The sequence below is a fragment of the Leptidea sinapis genome, chromosome 31 (genome assembly GCF_905404315.1).
Source record: "Leptidea sinapis chromosome 31, ilLepSina1.1, whole genome shotgun sequence".
Lineage (NCBI taxonomy): Eukaryota > Metazoa > Arthropoda > Insecta > Lepidoptera > Pieridae > Leptidea > Leptidea sinapis.
Genome location: NC_066295.1, coordinates 785,488 through 811,053, shown reverse-complemented (window position 1 = coordinate 811,053; position 25,566 = coordinate 785,488). Strand labels below are relative to the sequence as shown.

At 35.8% G+C, this 25,566-nt stretch overlaps 1 protein-coding gene across 1 annotated transcript in view; it reads left to right on the top strand.

Annotated features, from left to right (window-relative positions):
* Positions 1-23,127, top strand: part of LOC126974161 (fatty acid synthase-like) — a 72,228-nt gene extending 49,101 nt beyond the window's left edge. Inside the window, exons 25-41 of the mRNA XM_050821595.1 lie at positions 66-236; positions 2,491-2,621; positions 3,574-3,724; positions 7,538-7,709; positions 8,459-8,571; positions 8,672-8,833; positions 10,424-10,552; positions 11,692-11,774; positions 12,471-12,626; positions 14,035-14,286; positions 15,818-15,971; positions 16,978-17,182; positions 17,623-17,773; positions 18,870-19,044; positions 19,527-19,703; positions 20,537-20,639; positions 21,993-23,127. Of these exons, the coding sequence (XP_050677552.1) occupies positions 66-236; positions 2,491-2,621; positions 3,574-3,724; positions 7,538-7,709; positions 8,459-8,571; positions 8,672-8,833; positions 10,424-10,552; positions 11,692-11,774; positions 12,471-12,626; positions 14,035-14,286; positions 15,818-15,971; positions 16,978-17,182; positions 17,623-17,773; positions 18,870-19,044; positions 19,527-19,703; positions 20,537-20,639; positions 21,993-22,576 (3,069 nt within the window). The 3' untranslated portion in view covers positions 22,577-23,127. The remainder of the gene's footprint in view (positions 1-65; positions 237-2,490; positions 2,622-3,573; positions 3,725-7,537; positions 7,710-8,458; positions 8,572-8,671; positions 8,834-10,423; positions 10,553-11,691; positions 11,775-12,470; positions 12,627-14,034; positions 14,287-15,817; positions 15,972-16,977; positions 17,183-17,622; positions 17,774-18,869; positions 19,045-19,526; positions 19,704-20,536; positions 20,640-21,992) is intronic.
* The last annotated feature ends 2,439 nt before the right edge of the window (positions 23,128-25,566 follow it).

The window sequence follows — 25,566 nt, the reverse complement described above, 5'->3', positions numbered from 1 at the left end:
AATTCACGTAGCAAAATATGTACAAATTACATCTTGAACACAAAATATTTCTACTTTGATTTTAGGGTAAATGGGGTACTTATCGCCATTTGCTTCTTGGAGATTTAGATACTGTCCGTGCAAACCATGCCTTCGTAAATACGGTGACCATTGGGGATCTCTCAAGTCTTCGGTGGCTGGAAGGGCCAATCAAAGCTGATACAGTTTTTAAAACTCCGACTAGTGTCCTTGTTCACGTAAGTCTTCAATGTATATATTTCATTAGTAAAAATATTTATTCTCGAACATTATAAATTGTATAAATAATCCTTAACAAATCAATTTCAATTAAATAATTTTATAGAGTCATTTGACTGACTTATCTGAAACAAATTAACATTAACTTGACTATAATATAGTTCTGAGCCATTTTGAGTATGTTCACTGTCTTAAAGTCTGGATAAGCTACGTTTTGATCATTGTGGTATAATACCACAGAACACAGTACGAGTTCTGTGAATTAAACGATGGTATAAAATACAGTTTCAATTATATTGCTATTGTCATATTCATGTAATGATTTTATGAAAACTATTTAATACCTACTAGTGGGCCCGAGCGCCATTATTTTTCACAATAATACCATGCCTACGGCACTGTGCTACATTTTAAGGTAAAACAAAAATTCCGTTTAAAAGATGATCTCTTCAAGATAGTAACAAACCACTGGAGACTACATAAACTTCAAAATGATATATACTAGCTGACCCGATAGACGTTGTTCCGTACATAATAAATAAAATACTGTTTTTTAATAATTTTTCAATAATATTTGATAACATAATGAGTTATTTCGTAAAATATGCTCCCTGTTGTTATAATGAAATTGTTTCACAGCAGAACTGTTAAACCATGCGTCAATAAATATTGGAATTAAAAATAGTTATGGGTTCCAAATCGAAATAAAAACTGTCCTATCTCTCAAGTTGGACTATGCTGCACTCCATGAAGTAATCCCAATTTAAATCCGTTCATTACTTTGGGAGTCCGGTCGCGGACAAACAACGTGTCACGTAATTTATATACAGGATGTCCCAAAGTTATGGGACATGAAGGGAAAGTACCTTAAATATCGAAGATATGCTAATTTACTGAAAGAAGACTTTATCTTATTTTTAAAAGTTAGTAATTCTGCATTCAAAGATTTTCAAAAAATTACTTGCGTCGTCTTGGAATCGAACCGACTTAAATGAAAAAAAAACACCCCTACTCTTATTATGCCAATCGAAAGAATGGCCAAGAATTAATGACTCTTCTTAAGTAACATAGTATTTTAAAAGAAAGTAGTCAATTAAGTGGGTATTTTTTTGTTAATTAATTAATAAATGCTCAAAATGTGATCCCTCTTGTCTTACGCAAATCGCCAATCTTTTAATGAGCCCGCTGCCTGTTGATTTTCTTATCATTTTATGGTGAATACTCGATATGATATGGCACAATTCTGTTTGTAACTCACCCACGTTCTCGTATCGCTTTTAGTATAGCATATCTTTCACGTATCCCCAAAAGAAGAAATCTAATGGTGTAAGGTCCGGGGATCTGGCCGGCCATCTAATCGGTCCATTCGTACCAATCCAAGTAGGAAAACATTCATTTTATGTTGTTCCTTTCTTTTAAAATACTATGTTACTTAAGAAGAGTAATAAGTTTTTGGCCATTCTTTCGATTGGCATCATAAAAGTCGATGTGTTTTTTTTTACATTTCAGTCGGTTCGATTCCCAGACGAGGCAAGTATTTTTTAGAAAATCTTTGAATGCAGAAGTACTAACTTTTAAAAATAACATAAAGTCTTCTTTCAGTAAAATAGCCTATCTTCGATATTTAAGGTACTTTCCCTTCATGTCCCATAACTTTGGGGCACCCTGTATATTAATGATTAAGACCTAGTGAATAAGTTTTAAAACGTATAAAGTAGAGATAAATGACCTAAAAATGGAGAGTCACCTCAAATTTTCGCAAGATTTATAGAATAGTGTGATAAGTACCTACCGGCGAAAGATAATGTCGATCACATAACTCATACAAGAAATTCGAGTATAACATAATATTCCGTTATTTTGTATTGTGTAATAAGGGTGTGATATGTGTGTCATCACACGAGTGTTTTAATACCTAATTATCAACAGTTGCATACAAGACTTTATCTACACCCATATAATTGATCCTCTGTCAAAGATTCTGAAACAGTTAGGTTACTAATAACATTAAAAAAGCCAGTCCTAGTAACCATAATATTATCATACAAAGGAGTGTTATTATGTAAACGGAGGATATAATGTTGTACTGAATTTCATTACAACACTCGTTTGGATGATGTAATGGTTATTAGGACATTGGGTGTTTTAATGTTAAGTAAGCTAACTGTTTTAGAATCTTAAATAGAGGATTTAAAGCATGGGTGTAGATAAACGTGTTTAACAATGAGCCTACATCCACTAATGTCTCGCCAGGTGTACTGTGCAGCTCTGAACTTCCGTGACGTCATGACGGCCATGGGTCGCGTCACTGTTGACGCTGTTGCTCGCGGGAGACTTGCACAAGAATGTGTTCAAGGTTTCGAAGTCGTTGGACGGACTCCAAAGTAAGTTTGCCATTTTTGGTTATTAGTAATGAGAAACTTAGTTATAGTCGGTCTCAGCTAAATGGGATATGTCATGTAAGAACACGTGCCTGTAACTCAACATGTAGGTAAGAGATGGTATTTTTTTTCATGGGCTAATAGGAATGGTATAATGTTTAGTAAGTTCTTGAACCTGTAAATGTGTATATTAATTCAAATTCAAATTCAAATATTTTTATTCAAAATAGGATGTGAAATCACTTATTGAAAGTCAAAAAAACTACCACCCATTCCAAAATGAATGCCTCAGGCCTGAGAAGTATGGGCGCAACAAACTCAGCGGGCTTTTTTTTTCATCAAAAATATGTTTCATCAAAGAGAGACAATGACTTTCTTGCTACTTCCCATTAAAACCAAATTTATATTGAACTGGTAACACCACTCCTATGGCAGAACCATTCTAAAATTTTGTTATTCGTCACTGTCTTCTTTTGACCTAAATAAATGAAATATAATTTATTTTATGGTATAGTGGGACAGACTAGCGTATGTACACACGAACAAACAAAGTGATCATTGCCGTCCACACTCTTGGAGAGTTCCAATGTACCTTTCGACGCATTCAAAGAGGATGTAAATACTACGTAATAAGAGGCGGGGCTGCCTAAGTGATGATGATTTACGTGGATGATGTTATTGTTTACGTAGATGATGTAATTTTATTTTGCGTACAGCTTTTTTGTTTTTTTTAATTAAGGTTGACAATTAGTGGCCCGTTAGCACCGACTTAAAATCTAGCACATACAATTAATAATAATATTAAAGGTATTAGGTTAGCATGAGAGGTGTATTAAATTAAATCTTGGTTAAGTATTTTTATACGTTTTAGTTTTAGAAGTCGGTTTTTTTAAACGTCCTTTATTTTTCATCATTCATCGTCGATCATCTTATAATTGTTATTTTGTATTTGCAGTGGATCCCGCGTAATGGGAATGGTCCGTAACAGTGGTCTTGCCAACATGGTGGAAGGAGACCAGGCTTTGCTGTGGAGTATTCCTGATGAATGGACATTCGAAGAAGCCGCGACTGTACCGGTCGCTTATGGAACGGTGTACTACGCAATGGTTTGTACAAACATGGTATTTTCTTTGATTAACGCGAGTGTTACACATTTAAATATAACATTTTTAAAGGCTTAGATAATTCATAGGTACGTGGAGCCTCCCACTGATAAACTAAATTTATAACAAAAATGTAACTTAAAAATCTAATGTAAAAACACAGTTACATTTACACGCGTTTTAATCCTGTAAACGTGTTTTATTTCAACGTACAAACATCTCTTTCATTAGCAAGCTTGCCGAGAACATAACATTACAAATCGCTGGGCTATAGGTACACATCGCTTGCAAACTTGCCTCGTGTCCAAAATACAATCTGTTTGTACGATCCACACCAAACACACAACATTGATACAGGCAACATACACACATACCAGTGGGAGGCTCCTTGCACTGGATGCCGGCTTGATTATGGGTAACACAAGGGCGCCTATTTCTGCCGTGAAGCAGTAATGTGTAAACATAGTAATGTTTACACATTACTGCCACACAGTAGTGTTTCCGTCTGAAGGGTGCCGTAGCTAGTGAAATTACTGGGCAAATAAGACTTGACAACTTATGTCCCAAGGTGACGAGCGCAGTTGTAGTGCCGCTCAGAATTTTTGGGTTATTCAATAATCCTGAGCGGCACTGCATTGTAATGGGCAGTGCGTATCAATTGTCATTAGCTGAACGTCCTGCTCGTCTCGTCCCTTATTTTCATAAAAAGAAATACATTTTGCAGGCAGATTTATAATTAGCCACACGAAAACAGTTCAATACCTTTTAAAAAATAGTAACAGCTTATGTTGAAAAGAAGCCCTGCATGTGAATTATTGCAAGTGCAATTTTTAAAAATTAAATAATTTGTTCGTTTTTGATGTTCTTACCTAAAATTAAAAAAACTAAAGCTCAGACACTATGTGGTCTTCAAATACACTCACAATGTCTGTCGAAGAGCTGTAACACCGAACTGACATACTCTTACGGCCGTTTTCAATAACGTATCTCTAGTAACGGATATATTACTGTCATCGTTCAATGACAAGATCTTACCTATCCATCCATCCATAGTTATGTCCAGTATAGTTATAGTCCAATGCTTTATGTCGATAGGTTATTGAAATGTAAGTAAGCGTAAAAGGATAGATTTCTCTACCTCTAGAAAGTTAAACTAGCTTTAGATAAGTTACTGAAAATGGCCGTAAATAGCTTTCAGTTCTATAATTGGTAGTTAAGGACATGGTGTTGTTACGATAAAACAGATATCAAAATGGAAGCCGTGCAAGTGAGGAATTCCTTCACTCATAAAAGTTAGCGAATCCAAGTGTGTACTATAGACGCAATACCCTAGTAGTGCTATAGCACATTCTCCCGGGAGATGCATAGTACATAATTTACACTGTACATACCATGGAAATATTTATAATTATCATCATTCGTTAGCAAGTACATTACAATATCAATATTACAAATGAACACAAAAAGCAGCTGTTTGGAGTGTTTTGATATCATTTTTTAAAAAGTCTGTCATATAATTATAATAATAAGCCTATTATTTCATGCAAAAAAGTAAAATACATACACAGTTTACAAAAGAAAATATAATTAAATGAAAGTTTATGATGTTATTTACACGTATTTGTTTAGGTCTGCTTAATAATAATATAAGTTTGCTTGCATGAACCCCTCTTCAAGTGAGGATGAAGGCCTCCTCTAAAGAATACCATGTGTCTCTATCTTGAGCTATGTGCGACCAGAAGGTACCACCTATTTTTATCAACTCGTCTGCCCATCCCGTGTGGGGTCTGCCTTTGCGACGTTTGCCGATTGGACCCTTCCACGTTGTTACTCTGTTGGTCCATCTCTCGTCCTTTCCACTTCCATTTAAGTTTTTTAGCGTAAGTTAGAGCATCCGTCACTTTGGTGGTTTCTCTTATCTTTGTGTGACGAATTTTTTGCATCTTTTTAATGTTGAGCATACTTCGTTCTATTCCCCGTTGGCAGGTAGTGATTTTAATTTTTAATATCATATAATTAGTATACCAATAGTAAATTTGTATATCTACATGACTTTGTTTGTAACTTTATATGTCCTTTATGTAACTTTATTATAATCATTTCCTGTTATAAATTTTAAATGAGTCTTGGCACTTTCTTGTTGTGGTAAAGTTCTTGTAGTTCGTTGTAACTTTGATTGATGTTGTAATAATAGTGTATTTTTTTTTTCAATTAATTTATTGATAATACGATTTATGACGTTTTAAAAGAAACTACTTACTAGATCTCGTTTTGCTGGAAGTTTGCACGGTAATGTACATTATATATTTTTTTTAGTTTCATCATTCTCTTATTTTAGAAGTTACAGGGGATACACACACATTTAACCACTTCGAAAGTGTATCTCGCGCAAACTATTTATTTAAAAAAAAAATTATATAAGAAACCTCAATTACATTTATAAAAAATTTCAGTTCTAAGTATAGGGAACCTCCAAAATTTATTGTTTTTTTTTTCTATTTTTGCGGGAGAATCTTAATGCGGTTTACAGAATACATCTACTTACCAAGTTTCAACAGTATAGTTCTTATAATTTCGGAAAAGTGGCTGTGACATACGGACGGACAGACAGACATAACGGATCTATAAGGGTTCCGTTTTTTGCCATTTGGCTACGGAACCCTAGAAAACACGAGTTGAACTTGTCAGTAATGGATTTCCATATGACTTTTCTGCCACATCTGTGTACGAAATAAATATCGCACTTTCGGCCCATTTGTCAAAAAGAACCCTCCGTGTAGGTATAGAAGAACGTATATTTGTAGTAGTAGACACTTTTTTATTTATTTATTTATTTATTTATTAGGAAGACCAACAGCTATTAGCTACCTTATATGTTAATTTACATAACTGTGAGCCAATTATAGGTCTCCGCCAGTAGTTACAGAATAATTAAATTCAACGATACTAATAAACACTAAAGTAATAGTTATTTATGCAACTGTTGTGTAATAAGGGGTATTAAAACACGAATGTGGATTTATCACACGAGGCGAAGCCGAGTGTAATAATAGTATCACATGAGTGTTTTAATACCTAATTATCAACAGTTGCATACAAGACTTTATCTACACCCAGAATATGAATCCTCTAAAAGATTCTGGAACAGTTAGCTTACTTACCTAATATCATTCATTACTGATTATATACAAATAAACTAAGTATTAATGAAACAATTATTTATTTTAGTAGTAATTTACATTTTGTATAGTGCAATAATTAAAATTCACTCGAATATAATGTTCTTTTGCAGCGTTTAAAATGAATCGCTCATTTTTTGTAAACAAAACAATAAAAATATCGAAGAAAAATGGCGGGGTTTCGAATAACCTACTTTTTTTTACGGCGTGCGACGTTCTGGGAGTGTGGAGCGCGCGTAAACGAAAATATTCTTTTTTTGAAATTCATACAGATACCACGCATCGAGCAATAGGAATGTGGCTGTATGTTGAAACTCTTTGCGCATGAAGGGATAAAAAAAACATAGGAGTGTTGTTATGAAATTCAGTACAACATTACAACACTCTTTTGGATGATGTAATGGTTATTAGAACATTGGGTGTTTTAATGTTGGCAATAAGCTAACTGTTTCAGAATCTTTAATAGAGGATTTAAAGCATGGGTGTAGATAAACTAATAAAATACAATGCATAATTTAAATCAATTAAATAATTAAAACAGTTAATACACAAGTAAAGATTCAGTGACATTACAGTACTACTTTTAACTACTATCTTAATACTTATTAAAACTTACTTTAAACTTTTTATAATACAGGTAATGGTTGGTCAAATGCAACGCGGTGAATCTGTGCTCATTCATGCTGGTTCTGGAGGTGTCGGCCAAGCTGCAATCAATGTAGCTTTGCATTACGGTTGCGAGGTGTTCACCACGGTCGGTACAGCAGAGAAGAGAGCCTTCATCAAGAAGCTCTTCCCCCAGCTTAAAGGTGAAATGCACGATTCTCTATAATGGTCACAATAATAAAAGATAAATCAAATTTTCAGCATTAAGTTCTCGCCAATGAAATCTTCGTTCTGTCCATAATCTCTTGCTTTGTACGCTTTCCTTCTTTAACAAATCATTTCCTGTGCAAGCTGTTAACCTATGGAATTCTCTTCCCACTGAAATCAAAAGAGCTCAAACTCTCCAAAGAATGCGCGTAAATTATTATTTATCACTGTGACAAATTCATTAGTTCTTTTCTTGGTATGATTTACTGTATGTGAATGTTTAAATTATATGTATATCGATAACACCATCTACTCGTATCTTATCAACTGAAAAGAGCGCAAAAAAGAATGCTGGGAGAGTTTCTTGCGCCGCTTCATCTTTCTCAGAGCGCCATTTGTTTCCGAAGCGGTAGTAGTATCTAGTAGTTATTAGAAATGACATCAAAATGAATTCTAAAGGAATCAATTTTGAGAAAATAAATGCCTTTTATGCCTTTATGCCTTTTAAAATAATTTCAGTACAGGTTGCCAGCAAGAAATCTATTGCTTCTTATGTATTCTCGATTTTTTTATATTTAATTATATTGTGGTGTGCAGTAAAGATATATTTCATTTCATAAACTTGATCTGTAATAAATAGTTACGATACTATGGCTTAAGAACTGAACCACGGATCCAGCCGACGGGGAAGACTTTATATTTAATTACATAGATTTCACTCAATATTACTTGTTTTTTTTAACAGATAGTCACATTGGTAACTCCCGTGATACATCTTTTGAAGACATGATTCGTCGGGAAACAAATGGCAAAGGAGTAGATTTGGTTCTTAACTCTCTGTCTGATGAGAAACTTCAGGTATATTTGTTATTTATTTAAAAAATAATACTATAAATGTGGAACTAGAATATGTAATTAGAAGTTATGAAAGATTATAAAAATATTTAATTTTTCCCAGGCTTCAGTTCGATGCCTCGGCTATCGAGGTCGTTTCCTTGAAATCGGAAAATTCGACATCAGTAACAACACACCGATAGGCATGTATTTCTTCCTTAAGGAGACATCCTTCCACGGCATCATGTTGGACTACATCTTCGATCAAGACGTCGAGTTCAGAAAGGTATAGTAGAGGATTCCATATAATGTGAAATAGAAATAAGATTTTCAATTATTAAGAGCAATATTTAATGAAAGCAAAAATAAGTCAAAACAGCAAGGAAAACAACAATTCAAAATTATATTAAAGTCAGCGCCCCGCTTTCGCACTTTATATTAAATAAACTAGCTGACCCAGAAAATTGTATTGCCGATATTAAAATCGTTATACAAAAGTAACTGCAGATCGTATATGGGTGAAAATTTGAAGTTGTGTGTATTCTTTAATGTTGAGTCATAGTCAAACAAATTTAAAAAAAATGACAAAAAAATTAAAATAAAATTTGGCGTGGACCACCCTTAACATTTTGGGGGATGAAAAATAGATGTTGTCCGATTCTCAGACCTGCACTCAAAATTTCATGAGAATCGGTTAAGCCGTTTGGAAGGAGTTTAACTACAAACACCACAACATGAGAATGCTATATATTAGATAGTTGCAAAATGGGAGCTTTTTGTATTTGCAGCCTACTATTAGAATTATTTGGCCTTTAGCCCGTCTGTGGTAACACTATGGTGCTGTACAATTATATGTAAATCTTCAGTCCTAGATGCATGCTCCGAATTAAAATCCATAAAAGCTGCTGCAAGGCTGAGTGCTATCCCCTGCACTGTTTCTTCATATCAATCATATGCTGCAAATCAGCAGAATTCATTGCTATGTCACAGCACAGGGTATGCTTCCTACACCGACTGTGCCAACATTTTGATGTTGGCGAATAGCGTTGACGAGAACCGCAACAAACTTGTCTCTGAAATAAAGACAAATTTTTGCAAAGTCTCGGAATGGGGGAAGAGTTTCAGAAAAGCGACTTTGTTCTATACTTTGTAGCGAATAGCGTTGACGAGAACCGCAACAAACTTGTCTCTGAAATAAAGACAAATTTTTGCAAAGTCTTGGAATGGGGGAAGTGTTTCAGAAAAGCGACTTTGTACTATACTTTGTAGTGACAATGGCTGGCTTAGTTATTTTGTGACTTTAATATCCCTTAATCAGACAAAATACCAACCCTTTCTGCTTCATAATATTATTAATGAGTACTTTTGTATGTTTTTTATTCAATCATGCAAAACCGACAGACAACAAAAAAGATTCAAGTACAGTCCCGGTAAATGTATAACAATTATTAAATCACCAACTCATACACAACAGTATTAAAATTTTATAAATAAGGGAAATTTAACATTTAAACATATAGACCACTCTGTGTGTTGGCAATTTTGCCCGGTCGCTGTAACTTACAGACAGTTTGATGTATTTTATTTTTAAATTCTTTACAACTTTCATAGAACAGTGTACATTAAATTCCATCCCCATCATTAAAAGCAGATAAAATGATAAACTAGAGAAGAACTGATCTGCATTTGCTTTTACTGAAAAAGGGATAAAGTCCCTTGTACCTTTTATCACATATTTTATTCCCGTTACCAATTCTACGAAAACACTATATGCAATGACATTGATAATATTTGAATACAGATCTTCTCAGAGTTATTTAATGTCTTATTCGATGTCATATTTAGCCCAACAATATTAAAACTTTTTTTGTTTTAGCTTCTTCATAATCTTTTGCTGACGGGTATTCAGACGGGTGGAGTTCGGCCTCTCACGTACACAACATTCCATAAAGATGAAGTTGAAACTGCCTTCAGATATATGGCATCTGGAAAACACATCGGAAAGGTAAAGGATCACTTACAAATAAAAAGAGGTAAAATAAAATTGTTAAATTGGATATTGCCATGCAAAAAAATTTATTTATTCATTCAAGAATGTAAACATGTTATTTTTGTGTTTTATTATTGCTTATTGTTCTAACACATTTAAGCGGAATCCTTTTTCACATGTATATAAAATATTAAAATTACTATTGTTTCCGAGTGAGTGAACGGGGTCAATTAAATGTTTCGCTAAGTGTGATTTGTTGGGATGATTATTTCTAAATTCGGCAATATGATTTTTTAATCTTATTTCACAATTTCAACCCGTTTGACCCATATAAGCCCCATTACAAATGTCACAGTAGTAATAAACGGCGGTTTTTTTAAAAATATTTAATCAATTTTTGCCATTACATATTCGACTGATATTGTGGTTCGTTCGAAAGGACACATTGATATTGTTTTTTTTTAATATTTTAGCTATTATTATTATTGTATGAACAAACAAATTTTGTCTCTTCACCATTGTTACTAATCTTTATCACAATTTATTAACCGTTCATCATTGATGTATGAAGGTTATACTGGCAATGTATCGGTGAGAGTGGTGCGTTCCATCATAAACTTAGTATATTACGTTAGTATAAGTTTGTACTCAGTATACTGTCAAATTACGAGTCGTCATATTAGAAATCGTTACACCGGTCACGGCCTTCACTCTTTCCTATCTTATATAGTTTGCAGCCAGCCTAGTAAAACTCACTAAGAAAAAAGCGGTTCACTCGATTGTATGAAACGTGCAGTCATTGATAGATTGACAGATGACGGCTATAATCTTGTGAAGAAGGGAGATACCTAAAATCCACTACGTTTTAAGCAACTGTACGCTTTCAAACTTAGACGGATTATATACGTCGTCAGCCATACTGTAATTAAATCAAACTTATGTCAAATCACTGCACGTTTCATATTAAACTAAATTTCAATTGTTACTTAGGCAGTCACACCTCTTATTACGTAGTATTTACATCCTCTTTGGTTGTAACCAAAGAGGAAGAGGCGGTGTACCGCCTTCACTCTTTCCTGTCGTATTTTGCAAGTTTACAGTTCTAAAGAACCTAGTTTCAAAAAGAAAATGTTGACGTTATAAAATATTTCTAGGTGATTATCAAAATCCGTGAAGAAGAGCGTTCCAGTACCCGCCCAGTGACCCCCGGGCCCTTGCCGTTCGACGCTGTACCAAGGTATTATTTTGACGGCGAACATGAGCATATTATACACTTACAATGAACATTACGATTTTGTTCACCAAGGAGGAATGATAGCGATTCCTACTAGGGTGTAATTTGTAGGCGAGAAAGAAAGTCGAGGGCCTTACACCCGTAGAGTAATGAAAAAAAAATCAATCGAAACATAATATGAGGAAACAAGAAATAAATTTTCATGATTCTATAAACTTTTGAAATCGAAATATTAAGATAATAGAAATGTTTATTTATTTATTTTTTCTTGAAAAAGCGAGACAGTAAAAAGAGGCAAACACATAGATTCATACGATTTAGTGGGGGAAAATAAGATAGGAAGCATTATACAGTGTTATGGTACCAGGCGATCATAGTTGAATAAGAGATCGCCTTATGTATGACGCCAGTAAGTCTCGCGCGCATCGCGGCACGCCGCCGCACTAGTCCATAAATATGGTCGCGGTGATAGTAATGTCTTTCAAAGCGTTTGAAATCATGTGTCATCCTAGCAGCATGTACCAGGACTTCATATGCAGTTAAGAGGTTCGTGCACAATGCAGGTTTCACTTCTGACATGTGATTTTTTTTCTACATAGGTACCTAGTCTAAGAAAATATCTATTCTAGTTATATTAATAGTATTTATAACAAACTAAAAACTATGGTGTATTAATGTGACCTATCCCGCTGACATCAGATACATGTGCACCTCATCCAAGGTGTACATAGTGGTTGGAGGTCTGGGTGGGTTTGGCCTGGAGCTGGCAGACTGGCTCATCCTGCGAGGAGCTCGCCAGGTGCTGCTCACTTCACGCCGAGGTATCACAAATGGATACCAATCATCGAGGTTGAGGTAGGTGGTCCATTTATATACACTGTCATAATATAATTATACCAAGATAAGAAAGTTACAACTTCTGAACACGTTTATCAGAAAAAAATTAAAAACACAAAAAAAAAATGTGAGCCGTCACGGGACGCCTGGCAGATGTGAAACATCGACATTATTATGTAAAAGTAATATGAAGAAAAGAACATATTGTGATAGGAACTAAATATGTCATAATGATAAAATAAAATATTACGATTTTTTTCCAGATAACGATGACTATTTATTGAATAAACATTTATTTTCATTAAATACAAAAATTTACGAATTTATTTCAAATCAGTGACTTCGGTAATAGTTATATTCGATGTTGCCTCTGAGGACGGTATTCTGTGACAAGGCGACGCGTCGCCACGGCATGCGTCGCCACGCCAGAAATCGGTTTTACGTGCGGCTATAGATGTTTCACATCAAAAATAATAATAATTAATTACAACTAATCATTGACAATTTTAGTACAATTTTCAGTTTATTCATAAACCGCCATGTCCTCACCCCGCGTCCCCGTGTCTTACCACCAATAGGATCCCTGATACACTTTCATTCTGTTCTGTTATTTTCTGGAACAAAACAACTGACTGCATATTTAAAGTCGTCCGGGTATTAGTGACCAAATATTTTACGATCTTAAAAAAAACTTGATCATATGCAACTTGTACACACACATTGAGGGTTCTGTATAATCGAAAAAATATATTAAATGTGCTTCTTTTTTAAATATTTTGGAAAATATACCGTGTGGAATTACACATTTTTAATTTTTGAAATTCGGCAGTAATCACATAATATAAGTATATTATTTAATACACGGAAAGGACAAGAGACGAGAGGAGATAAGACGCGATGCTGACAGGTTATTTACACCAAAACAGAGGACATGTAAGCTGTGAGAGCTCGAAATCAGTCAAGTGATATCTACTTGATCGCTCGACGCGGCAGAAAAGAGGAGATGTGGAAATAACGAAATCGGATTGGTTATCGAAATACATCCCCTCTCCTCTCCGTTCTGGTAGATTCCAGGCCTTATATGTCTTCTGTCTCATCTTCTTAGATGTAGTATTCTGAAGTTCGATTTGACTTGACTCCTGCGCTTGAACATCATCCGAATGTGTGCCAATTACCCAATTCCGGCCAGCAATGCTCATGTTATTCATCTCATGTTAGCAACTTTAGTCAAGCTTAAAATATCTCTTTCAACCGTCAGGTGACTTAAAAACCCATTGTCGTCATATTCTTTTAAATGAAAGCGAATATAGTCACATAAAAAGATCATGCATAAATAGAATAATATAGTAGTATCTGATGTGACAAATTTTGAAAATTGAATTGAAAATATTTTCTAGATGTATTTAATTAATATTCCTTCCACCAGGGCGTGGGCTGGTTACGGTGCCAATGTTCAAATATCTACGGATGACATTACAACTGAAGAAGGCTGTGAAAAAATGTTGAAAATGGCTAATGATATGGGTACAGTGGAAGCCATATTCAACTTGGCTGTGATTCTAAAAGATTCCATCTTCCAAAATCAAACACCAGAAACCTTTAGGACTTCTTTCGCTCCGAAGGCGATAGCCACAATGAACTTGGACAAATTGTCAAGAAAGCTATGTCCGAACCTGAAGTAAGTATTAAAAGTAATTACTTATTATAACTATCACAGAAATGAAATGCTTAATCCTGAAACACACAGTAAAAATCTTATCTAATGAACTAGTCTTCTTCTTCGTCGGATTACTCTTGACAGAGCAGTCGTGGTCACGTCGAACGACGAACGATTCGACGCCAGTTATCCCTGGCTGCTGCTTCTCTGGCACATGTGTTGAGGAGAGTGTTGGTTAGGGTTTTGATCTGGTCTGTCCAGCGCATAGGGGAGCGTCCTCTTGACCAACTGCCGTTGACCCTTCCCTGAACAACAAGTCTCTCTATGGCATGCTCTCCACGTCGCATGTCCGAAGTAAGTATCTGAGGATACGGGCTCTGACTATAGATGAAAGCCGTTCTTTTACCTTGAGTTCTGCAAGTATCCAGACGTTTGTGTGGCGTTGTGTCCAAGTGTCATGGCATAGTGAAAATTTATTAATTGTTCACCAATAATACTATTTCACATCACATAGTTTTGTAAAGAAAATTGTTTAATGTTTGTAATAAATTAAAAATTCTTCTAATTCTAAATTTAATCTATGGCGATGTTGTGCGAGGGAGGTAGCCTAACTGCGCTCGATTCCTCAAGGCCATTGGCTCGGTCCCCATCCTTAACTGTTAAATTGTATAAAAATTACTCGTGTATATTTTGCTCGAACTGATCGCGTTCCCTTAGTCGATTTGAGCCGAGTTTGCTCGAACGAATATTATAATATTGTTACCTATACCCGAGCATGGCAGGTCAGTCTCGTTCAATTATATACACAAACTAAAGTACGTAGCGAGCGAAAGTTGTGACTTCAAGTCGCTGCGTCCGCGGCGTGTAAAAAGTAATAAATAACGGAACTTCAAAACTCAGCAAATCTACCCGAGTGTCGACGTAAATTATAACAAATGGAATAAAACTGGGGTTTCATAAACGGCTTCCCACAACACAACTTCTTGTAATAAATCTATTTACGAGACATAAATTTCTCAACACGTGATTTAGTATACAAGAGCACAAAAGTTGAGGTAGTTAGACACTTCATTTAATAAACATTTATTCAAACAAATCTTATAACTATATTTACAATACTATGACTACATAAAATTAAAACTATTATTACGTGGAAGGTTACCAAGAATACTGGCGGCATTTCCCCGTTGGATAGCTAGGCTGACCCGATGACCGAAATAGCTGCCAGCGCTTAGGTTCCTAGTAGCCTTATTGAGATATGATAGTACTTTGTACATTCTCCGCGCCTCTGGGACCCACGGGCGAAGTGTCTCGACACCAAACGGCACAAAAGATGTATGACTCACTGAGACCGACATATTTGCGACGCTTGCTGTCTTCGGCAGTCGAAGCAGCAGCCTCAGCACCAACTGACGTAACTTGGACATGAGAAGGAGCCAGAGTGTCGACGCTAGTCGCGTCCCACACACACATGACATGAAGAATCTGTTTGCTGAAAATATTTTATGCGTAAGCCTACCTAGTGGTCTTATTTACTGTATTTTGTTTATAGCGACTTCGTTATATTCTCATCGGTTTCGTGCGGCCGTGGTAACGCCGGCCAAACCAACTACGGAATGTCCAATTCTGTGATGGAGAGAATATGCGAATGGAGAAAGAAGTTGGGACTTCCCGCAATGGCTGTTCAATGGGGAGCTGTTGGAGATGTGAGTACAAACCGATTAGTAAATGGTTTTAATTAGGAAAATTTACCACATGTTATGGCCGCCACATCGTTAGCGTGGAGTTCAAAGTTGTTAATCCAGACTTGACTGTACGTTAACGATTTCAGATGTAACAAGGTTGTGCCTTAATTCTTGCGTCTCAATAAACATTATGCATAATATGTATGTCCAATGGAACCTGAACAACATTTAACTCTTTGACCTCAGTGACATACAGGGCGATACATAAGATCCATCATAAATTTCAGCTGGTAGCTATTAATATCAAAGAGTGTCGGAGTGTGTGAGAAGATGTATTACATCTAAAACTAAACATCATTAGGAATTAACAGCTGCATAAGACAAGGCTGCAAGACTGGCAAATGACCCGTATGCTCGTTTGTACTCCTCTTCTATATAGAAAGACTCCTTTGAGATATAACATACAGATATAATTCTTTATCACCTAAAATTGTATAGATAGTATTACATTAAACAGTCAGAGCAGTTATGTTATTATGTTATATTGGCTGTGAGAGCTTCTCTCTTTAACGAACTGATGTAGCTTCGTAATGTTTTCTAACGGCCATTCCCAATATTCATTCTATCTCCGGTTGTAGCCAACTTGGGATGAAATCGTAACTATCGTTGACTTTTCTGTCCCAATAAAATTATCGACGGTAACTCACCTTATCCGTACACGCCGTCTGTCAATGGGATGACGTATAGCTTACCAGCTATAGTAGTTTCTATGGAGATTGCAATTCACGCGTCCAAATATAAGGCGATAAGAATTACTTATTGGGTATATTGGGACAGCTTCAGATTATTGACAGCTAATTATTGACAGTAGAAGGTAGTAATTTATCTGTATATTGTACATTGGGAACGACCGTAAGTGTTGTTGCAATAATGAATTTATCCAGAATAGAATTGAATTTATCCAGAATAGGGTCCTCCCTATTCCATTAACAAAAGGGGCTGAAAACTAATTTTATTATGTATTAAGGTGGGTCTTGTCGCTGACATGCAAGACGAAGACGTCCAACTGGAGATCGGAGGAACCCTGCAGCAGAGGATCTCATCCTGTCTCCTCGCACTCGACAAGTTCCTCAAACAAGACGCTGTAATCGTTTCTTCCATTGTCGTGGCTGAGAAGAGAGCCGGAGGCACTGGATGTGGAAACATTGTTGACGCTGTTGCCCAGATTATGGGTAAGTGGGTCCTTTCGATGTTGTTCTGTTCTTTTAAGAATGTTCCGAAGAGCTGTTTCACCTGATTTTTGCCACACCAAAATCCACCTTCGAACGACACGCCACAAATTAGGATATCATCCACCAACTTGATGTGTGGCGGTCCTCCACAGTGCGGTTTTCAAGGAGCTTTCTTCCACGTACTACAAAACTCTGGAATGAGCTTCCTTGTGCGGTGTTTCCGGGACGATACGACATGGGTCCCTTCAGAAAAAGCTCGTACACCTTCCTTAAAGGCCGGCAACGCTTCTGTGATTCCTCTGGTATTACAAGCGAATGTGGGCGGCGGTGATCACTTAACACCAGGTGACCCGTAGGCTTGTCCTCCTTTTTCGTGGTGGAGTCAAATTTCAACTTGTACCTTATAATACGGCGCACTTATAAGTCCTCCTACATCACAGGTATCAAAGATATGAAGACCGTATCACACCAAGTATCCCTGGCCGAGCTCGGTATGGACAGTATGATGGCCATTGAGATCAAACAGACGCTGGAAAGAGAGTTCGAAGTGTTCCTGACTGCTCAAGACATTAGAACCCTAACCTTCGCCAAGTATGTATTTTTTGTTAGAAATACACTTCAAATGATACGCTATTGAGAGGTATCTGGATGACGTACTGAATTAATTTGCATCTTTATCTTTATTCAATCTTAAGTTTTGCATAGTTACTTGGTAAAAACTAGAAAGACAGATCATCAAATCAGTGGACTCTTCAAAATGCACGTCTTCTAAGAAAGTCTTTATCGTCACAGATCTAAATCGACGACCATTTAAAAGTTCATTGAAAAATTTAATATAAAACAGTATGTTACCAATGTTATTGTTTATGAATGAAAAAATTTCAAAAAGGTCGGATTTTAGAATGCCTTTTTTATTATTTCGGAAAATTAATGTAGGATTAGAGCTTGTACAGTGGGATTCAAATTTGTTTTTTGCAAAAAGATTTTCTTCGGGGGTGGTTTGTTACAACAGCGTAGCTAAAAATCTTGCCACCCGATCCCGAAAGTTAATGACCAAAGCTACCTAGTTTTAAGACATTTGTCAATCTTTTATTTTCTATATACAATTTAAAAAAATAATATTTTTTGCAACAAATTTAAATATCAGTAATTTAATTTATCGCAAGGAGAATCAATCCTCAAAAAAAAGTAATTGTCTTTGCAGTATGAACCTGTCAATAGTATCCTTTTAGTTAGTTTGTCTTCCAATGTCAGCTGCGTATTGGGTATTGAAAAGTATCCCTGGCACCTAGAAAATTTAAATATTTTTAACAAACCCTGAAGGTTTTAGGCATTCTTTACATGACATACTATTCAGATAATTAAGAAAAATATCTCAATAATTGACGACTCTGTGATGAAACTCTTGTAAGTCAGGGATTGATGGAAAGGGAAATAGATCATTGATGGTTTTCCCTTTTCTTCAACTGATATTTTAAAATTCAAGGATAGTATCTTTAATTGATATCATTAGATCGAGAAGACACTTTAATATTATTTTGAGCCCATATCACGTTTCTGTCCTATAGCTGGCACTGTCGGTAAGTACGTATTGTGAAACCCTTGGGTACACACGTAATATTATTTCTGAGTTCTCGAGTATTATAAACTACCCGGAACTTCATATTGAGCATATGCTTTCTTAAAGGTTGGTTGAGCTGACAGCAGAAAGGGAAGCCGCTGCCTCTACATCAGCATCAGCTCAGCCAGTGGTGGCAGAAGGTGCCGTAGGGCTCAGGGTCCTAATGAGGAACTTCGGTGATGAAAAGATTGCCAATGAGCCGTTCGTATACGTTCCTACGATGGTTAGCGATGGAAATGAGGTAAGATTCTATACCTAAACAACGCTTAACATATTCGACATAAGAACCATCAATATTGTAAAACAATCAATGAACAATATTTCATCAATGGCAGGTAAATTCTTCTCATTCTTCCCTTTCATATAAGTTGTGTTGGTCGGCTCCCAGTTCATGTTATACTTTATCAGCATGTTGCCTCGGTTCCTTTGTCAAAACTTCCTTGATGAGCTCTTCATCGATCATCAGTATAAATATTAATTGTTATTTATACATTTAATGTCAGTTCACACATCAGGGCGGCTAAAGCTTTGCTGATAAAACAAAGAGAAATATTATTATAGGCAACATTACTATTCGACAGAAGTCGTAAAAAATAAATATTTTTTTCAATATGCGATATGCTTCGTTTACATGCAATTCGGTAAAATCTTAGTCAAAACCAATTAAATTGTTGATGACAACTTATTGATTTGAACTAATCCGTAGTTGTTTTTTACTTTCAGAATGAAATAACAATTAATGAAGACGAGAAAGTAATGTTTGTATTACCCGGAATAGAAGGCTGTTCGTCCGCAATGGAACAGCTTTGCAAACGGCTCAAGATCAAGATATGTGTGCTGCAACTTGGATGCTCTAAAGAGGAAGAAAACCTAGAACAGCTGGTCACCAGACTCTATACGGTTAGTTTACATCCGTCACAAAGTAGTAATCAGAAACACTACATACTCCTTGAACAGGAACAAACGGTCACTTTCACAATTTTGGATTACAGCATAGCTTATGTTTTATTTCAGATATTCAGATATCTTAATCGATTTTGCACTATCCTTTTATTTAAATCAATCGTTTGAATATATTGTTTTTCAAGTTCTTTGTTAAAGATTTTTTTATACATCATCTTCAGTTATTTGTCATTTGGTATTAATTAGTTTTGGTAACAGTAGTCGCCGGGTGCACTAAACCAGCAATACAAAAGGCTCCGAGATGGAGCTTAAACATCAAACAAATATTGAAGTCTCTGGCAACTATTTTTTTTACAGTTGGAGGCTCCTTTGCCTCTTGCGCTCCTTGCCGTAATGCCGGCTAGATTATGGGTACCACAACGGCGCCTATTTCTGCTGTGAAGCAGTATTGATTGCAGCCGTAGATTGTATTTTGGTCTGAAGGGCGCCGTTGCTAGTGAAATTACCGGGCCAATGAGACTTAACATCTCATCTCAAGGTGACGAGCGCAATGATTGTTGTGCCGCACAGAGTTTTTGGGTTTTCCAAGAATCCTTTGGGGCACTGCATTGGAATGGGCAGAGCGTATCAATTACCATCAGCTGAACGTCCTGCTCATCTTGTCCCTTACTTTAATAGACAAAAGAGAAACATGAATAATCGCGGCGCGAATATTATTTCGAGTTGAAGTCAGTTCACTGACAATAAATAGCCTATACGTTAATATTTTCACTAATAATGGTTATTTCAATTATTTGTGTGTTTTTAATATGATATTTTATAATTTCCAGACAATAAAATCTCGTCTTGTTCCTGGAGCGCCATTCATTCTACTGGGTTACAGTTTCGGCACATTGCCAATGTTTCAGCTGGCTAATCTATTGGAGAACGAAGGTACCGTAGGCGGTGTTGACTATTTCACATTGACTTTTTATACAGTTAGGACATATCACCAGTTGGAGGCTCCTTTGCACGGGATGCCGGCTAGATTATGGGTACCACAACGGAGCCTAATTCTGCCGTGAAGTAGGAATGTGTAAGAATTACTGTGTTTCGGTCTGAAGGGCTCCGTAGCTAGTTAAATTACTGGGCAAATGAGATTTGACATCTTATGTCTCAAGGTGACGAGGGCAATTGTAGTGCCGCTCAGAATTTATGGGTTTTTCAATAATCTTGAGCGACACTGCATTGTAATGGGCAGGGCGAATCAATTACCATCAGCTGGACCTCCTGCTCGTCTCATCACTTATTTTCATAAAAGAAATATATGTCCCACATATATTTCTCTCTATATCTAGTCACCATTCACCATTCAGACAAAATCTCTATGTACTTGTAGTGCTTTTTGATTATTAAAAACTACCTTATTAGAATGAGATTGAATAAAATTTGCGACTCGACTGCAGCGTATGAAAATGTTTATTGTTAAACTCAGTAGTAAAAAACCATATTGCATCCGGAAAGAGGAGAAAAAGACAGATATCAAGCAAAGATCGTTCACACGTGTCACTTACATCATATATCATATAGCTAGAGGTCCCGGGTTCGAATCCTGGTAGATGCAAGCATTTATATGATGTATATGGATGTTTGTTTCCGAGTCATGGATGTTTAAATGTATTTATGTATGTTTATATGACTTTATGTATGTTTAAGTAAATATAATGTATTAAATATATCATTGCCTTGTAACCCATAACACAGGCTATATTTGCTTAACTTGGGGCAAGATAATTCGTGTGAAAAGTGTGTCAATATTATGGTCAATATTATTATAACATACATAAACATCATTTTGCTCCGTTGTGATTGCAATTTTTGAAGTTATACTTCTTATGAAAATATGATGAGAGTGAAATTTTTAGTTGGGCGAGCATCACTGTAATACAATAGTAACAGGATGAAATTGGTTCCTAAAATTTTCTGACGCTTGCGACATTCGTGTTTTTTTTTTTGGTTTCTTCGTCCATTATTAGGATAGGCAATGGGTTCAAGCCCATACAGCCGTATTCGTTATTTAATAATTATATGTCAAATCGTTGCAAGATTTTTACAATATTGTTCTTTCTACAAACGTAGAAGTAGCACGAGGTATAAAAATTTTTAAGGATTTTTGCTTTGTTAGTCCAAAGAAGTATAACGTCTTGCGTGCATACACTTTTTTTTATAATTGAGGGCGAAGAAGTAATACCAGCATAGTCTTATTAATATTAAATGTCAAACTTAACCAATATTTTTTCTACCCAGGTCATGAGGGCATAGTATTCTGTGTGGACGGAGCACCAGACTTCCTATACGCTCTTCTCTCGTTGACTTTGAAGTTCCAGAATGAAAAAGATCTACAAAATAAGCTCCTTTGCCACGCCATAGACATAGTAGCACCAAACAATACTGTCACAGGATCCCTAGCTGCTAAACTAAACGAAATAGAATCATACCACGACAGAGTACAGCACGCTTTGAGTGTATGTCCAGTGCAAACCAACTATTCTAACGATTTTACTGGTGCAATGGCCATTTCTTGTTACTACAGAATAAAAATGGTTGTTAATATGAAAGCAGAGGACAAAAAGAAGATCAAATCACCGGTTGTTTTGTTGCGTCCTAAAGAAAACTTTGGGCTGGTAGCACTTGAAGATAATTATGGCTTAGATAAAATGACTGATGGTGGGGTTACAGTCCACTTCTTAGAAGGCAATCATGTGACAATTGTCGAGAATAAGGACTGTGCCAATATTATAAATAGGACTTTAATACAGGGAGTCCAGGAAGGCAAGCCTGCTGGCGTTGTAACAAGCATTGTTGAAAACCAGCGTACTGTAAAGGCGTAGAATCAAAAAGCAAATACTATAATGTTAATTGTTATATCTATTTAACTAAGTTGCATTAATCGTACACGAGAAATATCAGTCTTCTTTCATATTACATTTGAACTAGCGCCAAACTTAAAATTACATTAGATTATTGATGTTTTGATTCTAAATGAAAATGGCTTGCAAAAGTATTTATACTTTCAATAATTTATATTATTTAAGTATACATATATTATCTTTGTTGATGAAATGTCACAATACTATTGTTAATATATAAATTTTAAAGTTGAATTTTCTATACCCATTATTTTTTGTAATGATTACGTTTGAATTAATTGTTGTGAATAGGTAATGATGGAAATAAGTTATTTTTTATTTATTATTACTTCCTCAAGGGGACCAGTACCGAAACAAATAATCATTAGTGTGAAAATATATTTGTATTAAATTGTGTCAATTTGTGTTAATGTAATGAATTATTTAATATTAAAAATTATTTATTATTTACTGTGTTCAGCGGGACCATATTTATAATCGGGTTAAGAACAATAAATTTTTACTAAATATAAGTGTTGTTTTATTTTAGTTATATCTTTATCGTTATTCTTGTCCCTTATAACCTTTTGATCAATAAGTCACACCAAAATCATATGCTATTTTGTAACTACATAAAGGATTGATCCCCGCTGCCCTCCAACTACCGCATTACCTACGACATTTTTTAATACGGCAGCTATTAGATGCCTGTGTGCTTGGTATTTTGACACTCAATGGCATCTTTCAAATTTTATAACATTCGCTTCGTGTTATTTTATAATGAAATTAATAAAATAAAAAATACTTACTGATGATATTATGAGATCCAAGTGTCTTTCTTATTTCTTGTAGTATAATTTTTACAAAATTTAACTCCGCAGCCCGGTTTTTAGTTTCAATTATTAGGAAAGTATAAAAGAACATGTGGCACGTCAACGTTTGTCAATTGTTCGAGACTGGCTCGAGTACGCCCACTTAGGCGTAGTATTTGTTGCCGCACTTTGCAACTACGCCTGCGGTATCTAGTTGGAGCCCAGTGGAGACCTATCCTTAATCTAAGATTGTAACATTATTATCTGTAGCAAATCTTAAGTAATATTAGCTTCATGTGAATAAATAAGTGCGGTGTTGTAATAATAATAACATAAAAAGCGTATTTATCCACCAGTGGAAGGCTCCTTTGCACAGGATGCCGGCTAGATTATGGGTACCACAACGGCGCCTATTCCTGCCATGGAGCAGTTTTGTGTAAAAACTGTGTTTTGGTCTGAAGGGCGCCGTCGCTAGTGAAATTACTGGGCAAATGAGACTTAACATTTTATGTCTCAAGGTGGCGAGCGCAATTATTTTAGTGCCGCTCAGATTTCAGGTTCAGATCAGGTTTTTCAAGAATTCTGTGCAGTGCTGCATTGTAATGGGCAGGGCGTGTTTTGTATTTTAACCATCAGCTGAATTTCCTGCTCGTCTCGTCCCTTATTTCATTTAAAAAATATACAATAACTAGTCCGCTTTCGCAGAAATTATTTTCAAAAATCGTACAAAATGATTTTTCACGCTCACTAAATTTGTGGCTTACCATTCTTTATATTCAACACACTTGTGAGAACTAGACAGGAAGAAGCAGTAGCGTTAGAACACAAAGCAAGAACATAGTAATTTGATCCAAGTATGTAGAAGCACTTGCAATCAGCGATGTAGGGTGACGAAAAGACACGTAGAATGAATTCAAATTCACAATTCAAATTCACAATTCAAATTCAAATAGTTTTATTCAAAATAGGATGTGACATCACTTATTGAAAGTCAAAAACTACCACCCATTCCAAATTGAATGCCTCAGACCTGAGAAGAATGGGCGCAACAAACTCAGCGGGCTTTTTTTTTCATCGAATAAATATGTTTACAAAGTAATATTGTACAATTAAACTTATTATTTAATAGCCTGAGGGCGGTCACTCCATTCCCAATCTGTGGTATCATTAAGAAAGTCATTTATGGTATAGTAACCTTTATCACACAAACGTTTTTTAACAATTCTTTTGAATAACGTTATACTTTTGTTTTGAACATTTTCTGGGATCTTGTTGTAGAAGCATATACATCGCCCCACAAAAGACTTACTAACTCAACTTAGCCGAGTAGTAGGCATCATAAGTTTATGTCTGTTCCTGGTGCTAACATTATGGTTATGACAGTTTCTGGCAAATTCACTTATGTGCCTATGATCTATAGAGCGTCCGAGCAGTCATCCGCACTCGGACACTATATGACTCATATTATGTTATTAGATCAATCCAGCGGCCAGCACCTGACCCCCACCTCATAGAAACAAATGATCCACTGCCCGCCGGTTGGCAGTAGACCATTTGATTCTACCGCGACCACCCACCCTTCATTCCCAGACCTAGAACCACATATTCACTGTAAGCACTATGCGCATACACTGTATTTAAAAACTCTGTAGGATAATTGACTTGGATATGAAGCAGGATGTTACGGATCGTCACAATATTCGATAAGATTAAGACTGACACAACGGTGTTACAACAATTTCGTGAAACGTTGCACTAAATGTATGATTCAGTTGCGGTCACGTCAAGCAGAACCTGCGGTTGAGAGACGCTGAGCAGCAATAATACAAAATTTTCGTTAATTACGCCCGTGCACCCTTGGCAGGTAACATGAATGAAATGGGTGTGTGGGCGGGAAAAAATGAAAATGGCCGCAGGCAGAGGTGTTAAAACTTTTATAATTAGGTACATAATTTTTTTTTTCACTTTTTTTAATATGTTTATTTCCTGAATATCGATATTCATATGTACTCACTACTTGATTCCAACAAGCCTTAAGATATATTACAGGGTTTTTTTAACAACATGCTTACGTTCACTGGTCGTAAGAGCTACGTCTCATTCGAAGTCACAGTACAGTTCAGTGTTCAGCGCGGCTATAGTTGGAAATGTAAATATTTT